At 35.0% G+C, this 18,697-nt stretch overlaps 3 protein-coding genes and 1 pseudogene across 3 annotated transcripts; 1 reads left to right on the forward strand and 3 right to left on the reverse strand.

Moving 5' to 3' along the window:
• Positions 1 to 3,491: 3,491 nt before the first annotated feature.
• LOC108598031 lies at positions 3,492 to 4,104 on the reverse strand. Its single transcript, XM_017984646.1, has 2 exons — positions 4,078 to 4,104; positions 3,492 to 3,978 (listed from the first exon to the last, which is right to left on the reverse strand). The coding sequence occupies exons 1-2, from the start codon at positions 4,102 to 4,104 to the stop codon at positions 3,511 to 3,513; spliced, it is 495 nt and encodes a 164-aa protein (XP_017840135.1). The 3' UTR covers positions 3,492 to 3,510.
• Positions 4,105 to 5,669: 1,565 nt separating this feature from the next.
• Positions 5,670 to 6,226, reverse strand: LOC108598030. Its single transcript, XM_017984644.2, is given in 3 exon segments — positions 5,670 to 5,852; positions 5,855 to 6,142; positions 6,194 to 6,226. Coding segments are annotated over 3 exon segments (504 nt in total).
• Positions 6,227 to 6,439: 213 nt separating this feature from the next.
• LOC108598029 lies at positions 6,440 to 7,027 on the reverse strand (annotated as a pseudogene).
• A 3,046-nt stretch (positions 7,028 to 10,073) lies between these two features.
• LOC108598028 lies at positions 10,074 to 13,998 on the forward strand. Its single transcript, XM_017984642.1, has 2 exons — positions 10,074 to 10,413; positions 13,964 to 13,998. Exons 1-2 carry the CDS (start codon positions 10,074 to 10,076, stop codon positions 13,996 to 13,998), a joined length of 375 nt encoding a protein of 124 aa, XP_017840131.1.
• Positions 13,999 to 18,697: the final 4,699 nt, after the last annotated feature.

Raw genomic sequence — 18,697 nt, forward strand, 5'->3', positions numbered from 1 at the left:
TGATCAATTTGCCATCAACTTAAAGCTGAATTTTATAAGACAGCAGTAGATTAATGAGCAGGCGCTGAGGCTTGAGTGTGTTGTACTTTTTAATAGAGAGTTTGCCCATTATTTGCTCCATTCAAGTTGTTTCAACTAACAACAATATTATGCTAATTATTTAACTATTATGAGTAGAGCTTGCTTTCAGATAGACACAGCATTTATTTAAATGATTTCTTGACCCATACAACCTTATTGCTCAACATTTAAAATGCAATAAATCCCAACAGTTGTTGCTGCACATTAAACGGCTCATGAATCATGGCAACAAATCCGATCTCTAACACAATTTTTCACTTTCGATTGACCAAATCGCAGCACGTGCAGTTCGCATAAATAAATTAATGAGCTTCAACCTGAGGGCAACGCGACACGCGCCAAGTCCGCGCTGTCCAACGTCCAGCTAAAAAAAAAAGTATGTGAAGGAAGGACACGCAATCGAAATGCGAATGCGACTGGGACTGGGACTGGGACTGGCGAACAAGTGCAGCCAGCTGTTGGTCCTGCGATTTATGCGAGTGGCAAACTAAGCGCAAAATAATTTAAACACTGACAAAAGTATTTTGTCGCTGGCTGAACGACAGCTCGACAAGTTTTGCACTCGACACGTTCTCACGCGCTCCTCTGTGTGGGGTAAGTACGTACGCAATGTCTCAACATCGTTTTAGCTGCTTTTCTTTATTTTTATTTGCCTCGTCCTGCTATCCATTGCACTTCCGCCTGAAATCAAGGCAAAAACCAAAGCGCAATTTCTTGTATTTTGTCGCCAGCATCATCGTCATCATCGACAAGCGTCACAGGAAGCAGCGCGCAATTGCCATTGAAAACAAACCCAATGCAGTCTCAAGTCGAAGGGCAGAGTCGGCAACATGTACTCAAGGAAATTGCCATCATTATTGTCGTCGTCGTCGTTGTCGTACTTTGTGTTAAATAACGTTTAACGTTTGGTTTGTCTCTACAAATTGATTCACGAAAACAAAACTGCGTGGGCTTGACTTCGACAAGAAGAATTACACTTGAACTTGAACTATTGCTTTAAAATGTAGATAGCTTGTAATGAAGGCTATAGCCAGAATGTAATATATAATTTTTCTGTATTTTTATTATAATTAAGCTGGCTCTACGCTTGGAGCTTAACAAAGTTTGATATTACAGACAAAATATGCAAGCAGCAAATTTGTTTCAATTTGATTTTTGGTATTTAGGATGTTTTTGCTATAGAGTGAAAAATGTTAATACTTTCGCATTAGAGAATATACAATTTAGCAGGAATAAGTATTTATTATACCATTTAACAGATTTTTACCAAGGCTGCTCCCATAGTTCAAACTTAACACAGGTTGAAGTTCCAAAATAAATATGTCGACGGCATTATTTGGCTTTTTCGATTTAATATAAGGCAAGGGGTAACTTGTCTGCCGCCATTTCCTTATTTTAATGTTGTTTAGTTCGGTTTAATATTGCTAAGAATTATTAACAATTGTGTTAAAAGCAAATAAATGTAATAAATTCACTTAAATGTGCATATTTTCCAATAATCGGCCTATCGAACTACGAAATCAATCAGTTTGCCTATTGTGCCCTGCCCAATTAGCTGTGCTCCCCCCAATAGGCATTGAGCTAATTAAACAAAGCTTTACCTGACTTACGCTCATTAGCCCAAGTTAGGCGGACAGTTCAAATGGCCGCAGGACACGGCACATAAGCAATAATTATACCAGCGGGAATCGTGGCAAATTGGCGAACAAACACAAACGCCCACACATCGAGCCTGTGAACAAATCGCTGCAAAAATGTGTGAAAATTATGCCCTGCAGACAGGACAGAGGCTGGACCGCCTGGCGTGAGTTACAAAAGCGACAAGTGTTGTGGGTGGCCTGTGTGGGTGGCAATTAGGAAGCGATAAAGTTAAAAGTACGCACGCAATTGAGACAAGACGGAAGCCAAGTCAAAGGCAGTTAAAGCTGCTACTGCCACGCCCACTCTCACTGCCCATAGCTGGCTGCGACAGCTGCCAAGCGTTGAAGACACAGCTAAATTGAATGTTCTATTTTCAATTTTATATACGTTACTATGTATATTTCTTTTTTTTTTTTTTGTTTTGCTTGCACTTGACAGCATCGCAGTCGCTGCCGTGCCCTGCCACATGTTGCAGCCTTGCAGTGGATGTTATTACTTCTCAATCGTTGTCGCTGCTGCTTGGCAAAGAAAAAAAAGGTATAATAATAATAAAACACGAGCCGTAATGAATATGGATATGTACACAGCGTTGTGCTTGCCTCTGCAGGAAGTGTCAACATGCAACGCATCGATTATGCTTAAGCTGCTGCAGTTGCTCACGTGCATCTGGATATCGATCCCATTATCGTATGTTACAGTTTGTATGAAATTGAGTTTTTGATGGAAAGTCGTTGCTGTTAAGCTGACTTACTCATCAGCTGGCAAAATATTTATAAGAAAATATATTTTGATGCATTTAACATTTAAAAAAGTTTATATATATAAATGTTTTAAATATTTGGTTTTTATGTATGTATAAATCTTATATATACGTAGTACTCACCTGTTATAGGATAACTTTGGACAAAATAGTGAAAGGAATTGATTGTACATATTGGCGCCATTAATTCTTCTTCTGGCAACACGATCACCACTCACTGCTTGACACTTGTTCACTTGCCCACAGGCTTAGTGCTAAGAGAGCGCAAGTGGCCTCGCATGCTAGCTTCCCACACATGTAAGATCTGCTTGGCCTCTGCTCCTCGCTCAAATGCTAGTGAGAGCATCGCTGCTTTCATTCGATATGCAAGTAGCCAGCCTCGCTTGCTAATTTGCCAGCCCCACACAATCGCACACATTTATACAGATTGGGGCTCTGCCGCTGCTCGCTCAAATGCAAGTGAGAGCTGCTGCGTCTGATCGAGAGCGTCATTGGTTTATTGCAAAGAGAGCGCAAGTCGCCTCGCTTGCTGCCAGTCACGCACACATTGATCACAGTGCACGAATCGAAGCTGAAAGTGCTCGCTGCTCAGAGATCGTGAGTGACAGCCAATGCTTGTTATCAGCTCAGCGAAAGCAGCGCTGCTCGTGTCGTTCGTTCGTAGGCGCTCGTATGTTCTGAGCTGCTGCGACTAAACGACAGCGTCGCTGCTTTGTTGAGCGGGTGGAAAAAAACCGATTTAAGTACAATTACATATGTTCACAGCCACGTGGCATGTTCATTCATGTTTTTATTAAATATTGTATTTGTAATTATTAAATCACTTTTTCTTATTTGAAGTAGAGAAGGCTCTATGTGCATTGGGCTGGGTGTGGGCTTTGCTTTGACTGCGATATATATTTATTTATTTTATATTTTATTAAGCAGAAAGTATTTTGAAATCACAAAGGTCTGTGCAATGTCAAAAGCTATTAACTACTTTTAAATGTTATTGCTTTTTGCATTCAAGATCAAGCCAAAGTTGCTGCTTAGCCACTTATAACGCTGGCAAGTGTGACAGACAGCACATGTTCTTCAGTTTTGGTTTTATACTTGCCGTAGAAAAAATTAATTTTGCCGGAATACTCGCCTGGATATAGAAACTTATGTGATGTGCCCATGCGCCAGTTGCGTAAATAATAAGTTCCCACGTCCACTGGACAATTGAGCTTGAAGTTTCCATGTTTCAACATGCTTTTGAACCAGTTCTTGAAAAGTCCATCCTTAATATTGTCCACAACCGAACAGATATCGATCAAATGGCTTAAAATTGATTGAAAATTCTTGGCATTCTTCAGCTTCAGCTGATAATCAACGTGAGCTTTGAATCCTCGCTGTATGGGACGCAATAAAGTCATGTCCATGTTCAATGTGCCGTTCACTAAAGTCATAGTGAAATTTTTGAAATGTTTCGGATTGAATATAGAATCAGAGTAAACAAATTTCACAGAACGTTCCTGCAGCAGAGGCAAAGTTAGAAAATTATAGGCACAATATAATAATTTAGAACTTACGCTTGAACTTAATTCCACATTTAATATTAATAAAGCAAATACCAGAGAATAAATGCGCAATTGAAACATTTTAACACTTTTAATGACAATTTTATAATGACAGCTGAAAGTCATTCAAAATGTATTTTTACTAGAGTGAAGTGTTTATTTTCCCATTAACATTATGCAAGCTCATTAGCAAAAGTTGTGTTATTGAATTTTTGTTACTAAATTAGGCAATTGATCATTGTATAATATTTAAAAATAAAAGTATGAAAAATTCCATGCTCTGTTGTTGTTTTGCATTTACAGCTTCAAAAATTGTATTTAAGACATTTTCTAAACTTTATTTTCCATTTTCCATAAGAAATGTTGATTTAATTTATTTGCTCAAGGCTACACACAATAAAATACATAAGAGTTAATTAAGCACTTGAATATGAATTTAATATTATTTCACTATTATTTCACTATTAATTTAATATCACTTCAACTGCACATTCCAATAATTGATTACTCCGTGACTTGCGAGATTTTCCATAAAATATATTGAACAACACGCGATAGTCACCGAAATGTAGAAAAGGTGGCACCAGATTTCCATCCATTTTCCAGCCTCTTAAATAATAGTAGCCAGGCCTAATCGGGCAGGTCCAGGACAGATTGCCATGCTTGATCATGCTTTGATACCAGCGCCTATAGAACGAATCCTTCGCGCTTTTCATCAAAGCACAAAAGTTAACATTGTGTTGAAATATTTTCTGATATTCATCGTTTGCACTTTTGCGAAACTCAAAGTTCATTTTACTTTGTATGCCGTCAGGTACATTATTAACAATTATAAGATCCATTTCAACAACTTCCTTATTTACGCGTAGCGAAAAATTGGAAAAATATGCACGATCAAATTTGCAGCCTCCCGATCTGAAGAGTGTTCTCTTAGCCTGTTAGAGCTTTAGCAATTGAATTTGAATATTAAAATTTAGTAGAGCTTAATAACGTTACCAAAATATTGCAAAATATTCCTAAGATTGATATTAGCCAAACGTATTTTGTATTGCTTAAAGTCATGTCCTTAACTGTTTGTGTACAAAACTTATTTGTTCATAATATATTGAAAATATAGTAAGTTATAGTGTGCTGGCTATTGAAGCGCAAAATAAATTGTTGGAATAGCTCAATTTTGAATAATCATATGAGCTAGTCAAACAAATTGTCCACATGTGTTTTGTTTAGACCAAAACAAATTTATTAAAGTTAATAGCGCTGTGTGTAATTGTGGCGTGAGTGGAAAAATTATGGTAGTTAAACCTGCTTAATATACAAATATGCAAGTAAGAACTGGAATGCAAAAAAAATGCATTATGAGAAACTGACACTCAGAAATTTAGTGATCGTAATATTTAATAAACATAGTAAAGGAAATTTAATATAAGCACATGCAAGTGAATTGAATATTATATTTGATTTTAGTAACGAACTTCCTTGGCGCTTCTTTTAGCCACACTTTAGTAGTTGCATTTTATTTTCTATAAAAAATAATTTTGATTTAATATAATAACAAGTAAATTGTTCTTGATGCTCACACTTAACTCACTGAGCTTAAATAACTTAACACAACTTTGAACATTAACTTAACGCTTATTTCAAGACACTTAAGTCTTAAGTAATCCTTCCAGCGAACATTCTAATAGTGGATTACTTATCTTTTTATATTTGCCATAGTAAAAACTGCCTGTAATTCGATAATCTCCCAAATATAGAAATGAAGGTATTTGATTTCCCTCCAAATCCCAGCCCTTCAAATAGTAGTAAGCCTGGAGTAATGGGACACTCCTTCGGCAAAGTTTGCTGTCTTCATCATGCTGAGATACCAGCGACGATAAAAAGATTCACGCGCACCCTTAATCATTTCACAATAGTTAATATCATGTTGAAATCTGCTTTGATAAGAGTTCGCCTTAGGCAAACGAAGCTCAAAGCTAACATGACCCTTTAGGCCATGTCTTAGAGATTGTATCAACATCATATCCATGTGTATTTTATTGTGAATAACTTGTATAGTAAAATTGGAGAAGACATCACGATCATAGCGGCAAGCGCCAGTTCTGAAGACGACGCCTTTTGCCTGTCAAATTAAACAAATGAATACTTTAACAAATTTATGTAGTTTACTTACCAATACATGTTGCATACAACTATAAAATAACATTGTTATTAAAAATGAAAATAAATAAAAACACATTGTTAATGCTGCCGTTTTAAAATGCAGACTGAGCTTATTTTTTGCATGAATTATTTGTTTAATTTTAATTACGCTGTGGACACTGAAGCGCGACGCATTAAGCTAAAATAATTATCAATATGGAATAAAATTAAAAATAAAAAAATATAATTACGTTGTTGCTGCTATTTATTGTATAAGTTATGTTTTCAATGTTGCATAGATAACCAAGTTTAGCACAAATTCTTCACTTTTAGCTTTCAGTTTGCCAAAAAAGAAATGCCCAGTAACGCGATAATCACCAGCGTATAAATATTGCGGCACCAGCTTCGAGTCCAGCTTCCAATTGCGCACAAAATAATGTCCTGCGGTAACAGGACAATTGATCATAAGATTGCCATGCTTGACCATGCTTTGAAACCAGCTTTTTGAAGATGCTGCTCTTCATGGTCGAAACTACCAGAGCATGTATCCAATATATGAGCAAACACGCGTTGATAATGCTGCTGGCGGCCCAGATTTATAGAGAAATCCACCAGCACCTTAAAGCCGCTTGTTAATGGCAGCTTGGTAATCAAATCCAGATTGACTGAATTATTGATGATGCTAATGTTGAAGTTGTCAAAGTATTTGTCATTGTAGTTACACTCGCCGGACTTGAACAGCACGCTAGACTTCAATTAGAATTATGTGCCAAGCTACTAAGCTGTAATTAATTAATTTACTTACAGCATTTACAATTGTTAGCCCACACAAGCAAATTAGCACAAAGAGTTTGAAGCGGCTCATGCTACTAGCAAAGGCAAATTAACATTGATTTATAGATTTAAACAAATACGTAGTTTGTACTTATAGTTGGTTAATTGCATTATAATTGTTTTTATTCAGGGCTGCAGCACTCTATATGTTTTTAACTTCGATTTCGACAATGCATTTCAATGTTAATTTCTTGTTATGCATAAAGTCAAAGATAATTCTATAACTGCCGAGCACTATAAACGATGGTATATGCATCTCGGTTGCTGTATAATTTCTTATATAATAATAATTCTGATAGAGCGGACATTTCTTAACAAAGTTGCCATATTTTATGAATGTTAAGATCCAACTCTTTAGTATATTTAAACTTTGCCGCGCCATTATACTGCAAATATCCACAGTGCAGCCATAAAACTTTTGATAATTTCTTGATTTTAACCTGCTAAGCAGCAGCTCTAATTTAATCTGAAAGTCCGCATGTATCGTCTTTAGTATTGCAAGCCCCACATTAAGTCTGGAGTTCTTGAAACTTATAGACAAGTTGTTGATATACTGATCGTTGAGTACTTCACATGTGGGCACATTTTTTATAAATGCTTTTGATATCTAATGCAAGAAAAATGTGAATTTATTAATTGAGCAAAAAAGTTTACAATTTACCGTCTGTGCAGTTTGTATAAGCAAGAGAACAATCAAAATTGTACGCCAAATCTTCATATTTTGTCTGTCACAAAATAAACCACAAATCTCGATTTAAAAAATTATACTACGCTTATAAAATTTATATATATATATTTCAAGCCATTTTCAAGCCAATTCTATTTAATAACAAGCAATTTGAATTAATTGAGCTAGTTCAATTTGAATTCACAGAGCTAACCAATTTACATAATTGTATTGTAATTAAACTAGATATGTAGCTTTAAGCTAAAACTATTAATTTTTATTATTTTAAACGATTATAGCTAATTAACTTTATGCTAGCGAAAACTGTAACTTACCCATTCAACTACTGAAGAATGTTTTGAGTTTAAATATTTTTAACTGAATTCATTTATTTTTTAATCAATATGAGCTTGAATTATGTGCAAATTCCATTCAAAATAATTATTTTTATGTTTTGCATAAACTAATTGATTTCAATATTTTTGTTTATTTAATTTCAACGTTAGCTCTACAAGTTATAACATTATCATTAGTCTTGACACCTTTTTTACACTGCGTAATATCAAATGTTACGCGATAAAGACCAGCAAATAAAAATGTTGGTATAGCAAGCTCATTGAAACTATAGTTTTTGATAAAGTAATGCTTGGTGGGTACTGGACACTGTCTTTGAAAGTTACCATACTTTAGGAAAGTGAAGAACCATTTCTTAAATATATTATTCTTGCGAGAGCTCAGCATATTGCACATGTCCAGCGAGTAATGGTAGAATTTTTGATATAAATTTGACTTGGGCTTGCGTGTAAAGATGTCCATGTTAATGCGTAGACCAGGCGCCACTAGCTGACTAATTAAATCCATATCCATGCTTAGCGAATTGTTGAACACAACCAGCGTTAAGTTTTGCAAATAACTGCGATTGTATTGATTGCAGTCAGGAGTATCCAAGACAAAGACGTTGCTTAGCTAATGAAAGAGCTGCAATTATTATAAATATTATAAATATATGTGCTGCAAGGCTTACCAGAGTAACAATTGGTAGGAAACATAAGGATAAACTGAATATTATTGCAGGCTGCATTGTGCTAGGCAACTGTTTTAACTTTGTATAGCAGCTGAGGCAACGAATAAAATATTATTAGCTGTGTGCATAGCAATTATATGCCTAATTAGAGTATATAATTCGCAGCAACTGATAGCAGTTATATTATTTAAACATTTAAGTTGAGCAACAATGGTAGTCAAGCAATTATAATTGAGCACAGCAGCGATACATTTGACTTTTTATTGAATTAAAGCATCCACTTCAATATGCACAATAAACTCTTCTGATTTTGTCTTGTAGATGCCATAAAATATATGCACCATTATCTTATATTTTCCAGCAAACAGCGACGTATGCGGACCCTCAACACTTGAGTAACTAAAATCATTTATATAGTAACGACCAATGGGCACTGGGCAGGTTTTAACAAAGTTGCCATGTCTCAATGCAGCTAGAAACATGCGCTTGAATAGACTCGACTGCATAGATGCTGCTAATTTACAGATGTCTATAGTGCGATCTAATGCATTTGTATAGGTTTTGCCATTTGGAGCAAGTCGATTAACGCTTACTTTAGCCATCATTTTTGCTGGTAACGTTTGTATAACTTGTATGTCCACATTTGCTGCCGAGTTGCGCATATCCAGTGTAAAGTTCTTGAAGTATTTTGCATTATATGTGCAGTTGCCAGTTTTAAAATGCACCTTGCTTAACTAAAATATATATATTAGTTATATATGCATGTTAGTTATAATAACACTTACTATACGCGCCGCTTGTAGTACCAGCATATAAATGAGTAATCCATGTTTGAACCACATGTTGATTAATGCGCTCTATGAATAATGTTAGTTAATCATATAAACTTGGCAGCGGATTCAACCAAGCATAAAATTGAGCTATATTTTCATAGCTTGTAAGCCATAATTATTGGCTAAAAACTTACATTAATTGAAAAATATTATTTAAGCGCAGCTTTGAATGCTTTGATTTTTATTTTTGGCACGCCTCTAATACCATTTTTTTATGCACATTTAATATTTTCAACATTACACTTGCAGCCCTGGCGCGCTTGCTTTATTATATGCGACATATTAAAAATCATTTTTAGTATTTAACTGACAAGCTGCTCAATGAGCAAAATGATTAAGCACGTATTGATTTTAATTGCTTTATTTAATGCGCGCGAGCTGCTGGCCGTAAGTACTTTTTACTTTACTATTATATTATTTTATTTTATTTATTTGCTGTTTAATCGAATAGAAAAAACTTCAATTGCAAAATGACGGCTGCAAACATAATCCCAAACATTTTAATCACGTCAATATAACGGCGTTTAACAATAGCATTTATATTGAACTCGATATGAAAAGTCAAGTGTCAAGCGGCTTCAAAATTAATGTGGATTTACAACATCGTTTGCCAAACTTCAAGCGTTACAATAGCATTTTTAACTATGATATGGACGTTTGTCGCTTGCTCAAGTCGCTGCGCAGCAGCCTCTATAAGAAATGGCTAAGCAGCGTGCATGAGTATGGCAACTTTACAAAGAAGTGTCCTGCTCCTGCGGGCTACTATTATGTTAGAGACTGGCAGCTGAACGAGGATTTGGTGCCAGCGTTTATCTTATCGGGTCAATATCGCTTGAATGTCTATGCATATTACGGACGCCGCAATACAAGCTCTGAGGATATGTTTCTGGATTGTACGATGCTTTTAAATATTGTATAATAATCGTTAATTTGCCTTCAGTAGAACTGCTAAAAATATAATTTCTTAAGCTATTAATTTTAGATTTTCTAAATACAATTGCATATTAGTTTATTATATTAAATAAATAAGCAACAAAGCAACTTAGGTTGAGTAAGCAAAGCTCCCAGTAGAGTATTTAAATAAATAATTCCATTTTGCGTACTATATTTTTTATTAGTAAACATCACAGCATAATTATAATTAGCCGTTGAATACAAAAAGTAATTATTGCTATAGTTGAACAAAAAATATACTATTTATAATTGTAACAAGTAAACACAATAATTAGCTCAATGGTAAAAAACATATTAAGGCCAGTTAGCCAAATCGCATAAATTTCAAATTAGCTATTGCACTAAACATTGTATTGCAAAAAATCAAATTAAAGCAAGCAATGTATATTAGAATGCTGCAGCGAAAGTTTTGGCTGTATAAAGAAACTAGCTTAGCTTGGAATTGTATATTAAAGTCAAATGATTCTAAATGCGACGCATTGACTGCAAAACGCGCCTAGAAGCAGGCAACATTTATTTACACAAACTGTTGGTAAATATTGTAGCGAGACTCAGTCAGTCAGTCAGTTAGGCTGGCTGGCTGGTTGCTTGACAAGCAACTCTCATCCGATATGCAGCCAACGTGGATTTTGTTTACCCATCGTTGCATGTTGTAGTCGCAGCTCGTATTTATGTACACGACTCACTGTGCGGAGAACAATTGCACGTAATTCTGCTTACGACGTAGCATTGCAACAATGCAACAACCGTACGTAGCTGGCATTGCCGTATTTTTTGTTTTGTTTTATGCGCAACGCTTTTTTTTTTTCTATTTGGCCTGCGGTTGCGGCCAGACTGACTGTCAGTCGCATAGACATGCGCGTCAGTTGAGGCGACCTCTGTGCCCTTAATCAGAAAAAAAAAAAAAAAAACTAAGGCGCTATTTTCAATTGTCGTTTGCGTCGACATTCAGACAGGCTGGCCAGGCTGCTGTCTGGCTGTGTGTTCTGACCAAAAAGAGCAACTATGCTGCTTTTTTTTCTTAGCATCTTTGCTTTGCTTTCACTCAGCGCGCCTGCATATTGCATTTATTTACATAGGCCTGACTGGCTGGCTGACTTTTGCTTTAAAGCGCTTAGCTTAGCCCCAACTAAACTCGATTCCCTTTAGAGGCTGCAGCTGTCAATGTTTGTATGTGAGTGAGTCTGTGGCCTGCTGCTTGTTCTTTCTCGTCTTATATGCTACTGCTATTTACACATGCATTTACGTGCTGCTGCCCCGTTGCTGCTGCTGCTGCTGCTGCTGAGTAAATAGGCACACAGGTTGCAGGTTGCAGTGTTGCAGCCACAGCTCGTGACCATCAATACTATATAAGCGTGTGCCTGTGACTTTTCATGCGAGTTTACTTACTTTAGCTTGCATTTATATATGTGGCTGGCTGCAAATGTCACCATGCCATCGAGTTAAAGTTGTCCTTTTGCTCTAATGACGTATCTCGTTAGAAGTCTTTGAATGAAAGTGCAGCTGTTGAGGCCTTTGAATTGTATACAATTCGTGCTAAATGTATGTTTAGGCATTCAGCTTAAAGTCAACTATGCTAGGAGCTGGATTAATCCTTAACTGGTTATTCTTTAGATTTGTAAATTAAAATTACGCTTAGATATTCGTAATCGAACTCAATTAAATTCTTGCATATCCTTTAAGATTAATTCAGAGAATTGTTACTGCTTTTGGAATAAAAGCTCAGCAGTGCCACATTTATTAAAAAAAATATATATCTTATTTAATATAATAAACAGTTTGTTTTGCTTACATATTTAGCTTTGTTAAATGATTTTTTTATAAAGTTGATGCTTGTAAAGATTTCTGCTATTTCAAGCGTTAATAGCTTCAGCATAGAATTAGCTTTGATCAATAGCTGCCTGGAAATTCTTTCAATAAATAGTAGTATTGACTTCCATAGTTAGTTCCTATGCCAATTCAAAGCTTTGATGAACTGCTCACTGATTGCGCAGTTAACTCTCAAGTGCCAAAATGAAATGCGTAGTCAACAGTTTAGACCACAATTTTTGATTTCACAGCAGAGTGCAGACAGTTATTTCTTATGGGTGTACGTAATATTTTCAATATATAGTCTCTCTAGCTTTGTGACTTTTTGTCTGTGCACTCTAATTTAAACAGCAATCAAAAGTGCAACGAAGTAAAACGTTTTCACACTTGGCACTTGGCAATATTTTGCAGGCAAACATGCTGACCCCAAAATAAATACGATGAATGCAATGCTCTGACTCAGACTCAGGACTCAGTCGTGCGCGCCAAAAGAAGATGTTGTCATCATAATGTGCACCAAGCAGCTGCTGGGTAATCAGCCCAGATGCCTACAAAATATGCAATGCGAAAAATCAACACAGCAGCAAGACGATGACGATGACGATGACGACGACGACCTCAATTACCCTCGTTTTGCAATGCGAAAAGAGTGTTGGGGCCCAGCACTGTGTAAAGAAAAGAAATCACAAGCGTTGCTGCTGCTGCTGCTGCTGCTGCCATCAAAAATTTGTCACCTAGTCCCCAATGCAAGAGGCGGCAATGCGAAGTGGCACTAAGCAAACAGCTCGACTATGGACTCAGGCCATATATTTCCATGTGTGCGTGTGTGTGTGTGTGTGCATGTAATTGAGCCTAGAGATATGCAACGATTGCAGGTTATTGTTGCTGTTGTTGTAATCGACACTTGGGCGGCAACAAACCCTAGAAAATTTCTACGCTGCGTTTGCGCGCTCTCTTGCAAATTGCAGCTGTAGGGGCAAGGATTGCAGCAAGCAACTCTTGGCTGGAAATATGCAATGCTGTGATTGGATTGCGCAGCTTGCGCTCATAAAGTTTGCATGACTGCCGCTGATTGGTGCAGCGCGGCTTAAGGGCAGCTTCCAATGCGCATGCGGTGTGAGAGAGGGAGAGAGTGAGAGAGCGCGCATCATAGAGCGCCAGCGTAGTGCTCAGCAAATAGTAGGAGCGCCCTACGTACTGATTGTCCTGCTTTCTTTTTTTTTTTCTTTTTTGCACTGCTGACTATTTGCCTTCGTTGTCTGGCTGGCTCTGCCTCTGTGTGTGTGTGTGTGTGTGTGTGTGTGTTTGTCTGTGTCGGTGATTAAAGCTTAGTGCGTGGTGAGAAATGGTTGGGGAAGCGCCTCCTGCTGCTGCACTGGTGGTGGTTTTATTTATATTTTTAAGCACTTGTGCATGTGTTAGTGCATACTAATTGCATTGGAATGCTCAAGCACTCAATCCAGGTGTTTGTGTTTGCATTCGCTTTTCAAATGTTTACATTGATTGCATTTCAATTAGGCGCAAGCAAAGCAAAAGTTTACTTCAAGACATGCATAGCTTAAAGCCTGAAAATAACTATTAAGATAATTTTTAAATTTAATAATATTGTTGTAAAATAATTTGTATTGATATAAAATAATGCCAATTGATTTTGAATCACAACTTTTTTTTATATTACAGCTCAAGCAGCGCTCATGGGAATAGCTTTGGTGTAGACTTTGCTCTCACGCGCGCTCTCGCTCTCTCTCACTCTCGCAAAAGTCAAAAGTCTACACCGAACGTGGCGAATTTCCTGTGTTACAGTTTCCAAAAAGCTTTATGCACTGACAAAAAACAAACTAAATTGTATAAAAAAATGTAACAATTATAAGCTATGTTCTGGATTTTATTTATATTTGAATTATTTTTTATAGTACACTTAACCCACTTAATTGTTGTTTGAATTTTGTTTCATTATATTAACTTATTATATATTAATATAATTATAAACTATTTTTAGTAAAATTGAAAATGATTAGCAATAGTTTGAACCTTATATTTCATATAATTTTTAATAATTTAATTATTTTTCAAGTCTTTAAGTAACTAAAATGTTTTTCGCTTAGCTGTTAATTGCTACAAAATAAAACGAAGTAACCTTTTAGTAGACATTTGAACATACAGACTAGGCATATAAAATTAAAATTAAAATGTATTTATAATTTTATTCATTGCAAATGGTTTTTAATAGATTTTTGTATAGAACTTGTAACACACTTAGTTGCAATTTGTTGCTTGCATATTTTCATAACAGCTGCTATACAAATTTCGCACTGTGTATTTACTGCAAAGCTTTTCAGCGAAATGCTGATAGGTTACTGCGTGGAGAAGAGAAAGCGAATGAGGGTTGTTGTACTTGTTGCCATTACTCGTATGCGGCGAATTCCAGCAGACAACATGTTTGAACTTTACTGCCCACAGTTTTGATTTTAAAATTGTAAATTAAATAAAAACTATATACAATAATTATTATAAAAGCTGAGCTAAATTTGCTTGTAGTTATTATTGAAATAAAATTATAGTATAAATTGTTTGCTTGGCGAACGCTCTCTTCGCTTACAGGTTGCATGCTGAGAATGCAACACATCTTCATTATTGGTCCAGGCGACATCGGCTGGCTGCATTCGTCGTTGGCCTGCTCGTTATTTGCCGAGATAAGCACTTGGCCAACAAACACTATGAAGGAAATAGCAGCAGTAGCAGCAGCAGCAGCAGCAGTAGTTGTTGGTAACAAGCAGTAACCGCCCGTTGCCGCCCTGTTGCTCCTCAACATTGCCATTGTTGATTTGCCGGCTCGTTGTGTCGTGTGTCCTGCGTCGTCTGTTGTCGTTGTCGTCGTTTAGCTCGGCAGCTGTCGCTCGTGCATTGTGTAAGGTTCGTGCTGGTTGCATATTCGCATACTGTGGCGTTGCCAAAGCAGCAGATTTTTTCGGAATGCGTTAAGGATCAGTTTTGCGCGAAATACGGTTACGAAAGGTACATGACGACAAAGAGCCGGCGTCTAAGCAAACATTTCCTCTGTTTCTTGTGAACAGTGTCTACTAAAGTGTGTTTAATTTTGTACGCGTGTGTGTCACTGTGTGTGTCCTTTTTGTACTTTCTATTGCATACATTTGCGGGCGCATATTAATGAAATCAGCAAACTGACCTATGCCAAGTCTTTTGTGGTAGCACAGCTTTGACTATGTAACTGACCTAGGTTTAGCTTTAACAACTAAATAGCCTACAGGACAATACAATAAATTTTTGGAGAGACACTAACGGGTTAGACCATAGAGACTGCATTGAGAATCTTTGACAAGCTTACTTAATTATAAAAAAACATATTAATAAGCTGTACTTATAGCAATTGATTTACCTAACATATCATTTGCAAATTTCTAAGCTGGCATTAATCAAAATTGAACATTAAATTAAGCAGAAACTTCTGTATCGCTCGCTTAAATGTTAACGGTTGTGAATATTAAATAATATAAAAACTATACTTAACTCAAAAACACGGCTTAAGTAACTTAGCTTCAGCTTATTTCCATGCTAATTGTTTATGTAGATCAATTTAAACGCTAGTTTTAGATATATGTGAACTAAAAATATTCAAACGAATACTTAACTAGTTAGGTTAAGTGAGTGTTAAGTGCAAAGTGAATAAAATAAACTAAACATTAATAAATTTGACGTTTTGTTCAATGAAATTCAATTAAAACTGATTGAAATTAAAATATTCGCATAATAAAATATTCATGCGTTAACGGGTAAGCAATTCATTTTATAATTAATAATAATATTAATATGTGGATTTTTGCTAAATGTAAAAGTTACCTTAGATTACGCATACGCAACGTTCGCTTCGTTTTTCGAGCTTTTTTAAAGCTATTTATTTGTTGATCAGTCGCTGAAACATTCTTTAGCAAATTATAATAAATGCGACTTGCAGAATTACAATTTCAGGTTTTAAATATAATGAATTGTTGCGGATTTGATTTGAATTGAACTATGAAATTTAAGACAGTTAACAACAATTAATTAATATTTATTTTGATTACTGTATTAATTTACAATTATTTACATTAAAGTTAAAGAAAATATTTATTTGCAGCTCAAATGAATAAACGTTTTTTTTAAATTTATTTAAATGCTTCGAATTTGTAGATATAATTATCAAACTCTTCACATTTAAATTCAAAATTTAAAAATATGCATACAATATCTATATAATCCTTTACAATAAATATATTAATATGAATAAAAAACTGAAATTGAAAAGCAATTAATAATTGGCAGCTATGCATTAAGCAGTAATGCATCAATGAATTAATTAAATTAACTGAAAATTTGCTAATATATGTATAATATCTATTTATTTTATGAATTAGTTGTTTCTCTTTCACTTACTTTGATGACTTCGACATAAATTATTATTATTAAAATTAAAATCAAACCCAACTATAAATTTTTAGGAATTCAAAAGCCAATTTCTATGCCAATATTAAACAATTTTAAGTGCCACGCTCTAGCGTTAACCCATTTATGGTTACCATTCCACTTTCCGTCACTGCAGTTGCAATTAAAATCTAGACAAAAATCGCTGCTGGGCCTTGGGAGTGCAAAGTCAGCAAAATGCGTTTGGCTTTGGCTTTGGCGACTCTCGCCCAGACAAACGTCAATTTTAGCAATTTCAGAGTTGACTGCATTTTCATGCACAACGAGTGCATCAATTTTCCAGGGCTCTCATGTAAGTGAATTTTTACATTGATCTGCCTAAATCGTTGTCAGACTATGTAGCTTAGTGTAGTGTGTGTGCGTGTGTGTGAAATGAATTGCATAAATGTGCAAGATGTTCAAGTGATTTGAAGTGAAATGCATAAATTGCAGACAGAATGAGATGCATATTCTATTGGAGTAGAGCATAAATTGCTGTGTCATTAAATCAATTGATAAACACCGAAAGGATTTGCCTTAAAGTGTTGCAATTGGCAGTCGATTATTAAATTTGATGAAGCAGAATTAAAACAATATATAGCTAACATTGAAAATAAACACAAATTTCAATTTGTTAGGCAATTGCAAAATTTAAGCAACTTAACACATTGCTATGAAACGCTCGTTTTAATATTTCGTTACGCTTTGAGTTCAATTTCCAAATACTGCTCAGAAAATAATCAAAACATTTTGTTTAAAATCAACGCATAGCCAGTGATAAAAACAGTTGCAACGTAAACAAAAGAGAAAGAACAATATAAATGTTGACAAAAAGCGTAAAAATACGAACAGCTCAATGAAAATGACACAACATGTAACCAAAGAATAAAAACTCATTCGAAAAAAAGCAAAAGAGAGAGACAGAATGAATGAAGGACCAGTCCCTGGCCCATGCAAATAAATATGCCGTCCAAAGGCAATCAAAGTCTCTGTTCCCTTCAATTTCTCTGTATAAAGCCGCAGTTGTCGATATTTGATTTGAAAACATTTCGCAAAAATGCAACGAAAATGAATTTTTTTTTCGTTCATTGTTGCCGTTTTTTAATTTTATTTTGAATAGTCGGCAGCAGTCGCTACATCCTAAAAATAAATAACAACAGACGGTTGCAGCAATTACAATTTGGGCAGACATTTAGCTACTTTTTGTTTTATTTTTATATTTGCTGAAAACAATATTATTGTTTTTTCGTCACTTGATGTTTTAATTTGTAGGCAGCCAGTTTAAAAGTATTATTTGGCAAAGCAAATAAAATAAATAAATAAGTTTATGTGCAGTTCAAAAACAGCGAAATACTCAAATTAAAGAGCAATAAGTTGAGCTAAAATATTTGAAAAAGAGCAGCTTAACGAGCTTATTTTAAAGTTTAAATATTGCTGCTAAAACTTAATACAATAAACAATTAAATTGCTTGTATTAGTGCTAAATTTTTATGTATTGTGTAGAATAAATTAATATTTGTTGCAGATTAAAATAATGTTTTGTAAAATAAAAAATACAATTAATAGTAGTGCCTTGTTTGAAGTCCAACAATATAGGTTATATAGTCAAATATATGTAATTTTCACTTAACTTGAATATGCTGGCATATTTTATTTGATCGAATTAAAGAATTGTTTTAATAGTTAGTGAAAGTTAAGCAATGTAACTAAGATAAAGATACTTTTTTCATTGTAAAAAGTGTATTTAAGAACTTGAAAAAATCTTTAATATTCTAATAAAATTAGTTGCTTAACAATTTAATAAAGATAACACGCTAGATAAAATATTTGTATACAAAAAATTCATTTAAGTAGTTACAGAAATTATTGATGAAAGTGTGCATAATTAAATAAATTAATAATAAATTTGAATATTCGAAAAACATGAATACATTTATTAACAACTTAAAATTTAGT

The sequence above is a fragment of the Drosophila busckii genome, chromosome 3L (assembly GCF_011750605.1).
Source record: "Drosophila busckii strain San Diego stock center, stock number 13000-0081.31 chromosome 3L, ASM1175060v1, whole genome shotgun sequence".
In the NCBI taxonomy this organism is placed as follows: domain Eukaryota; kingdom Metazoa; phylum Arthropoda; class Insecta; order Diptera; family Drosophilidae; genus Drosophila; species Drosophila busckii.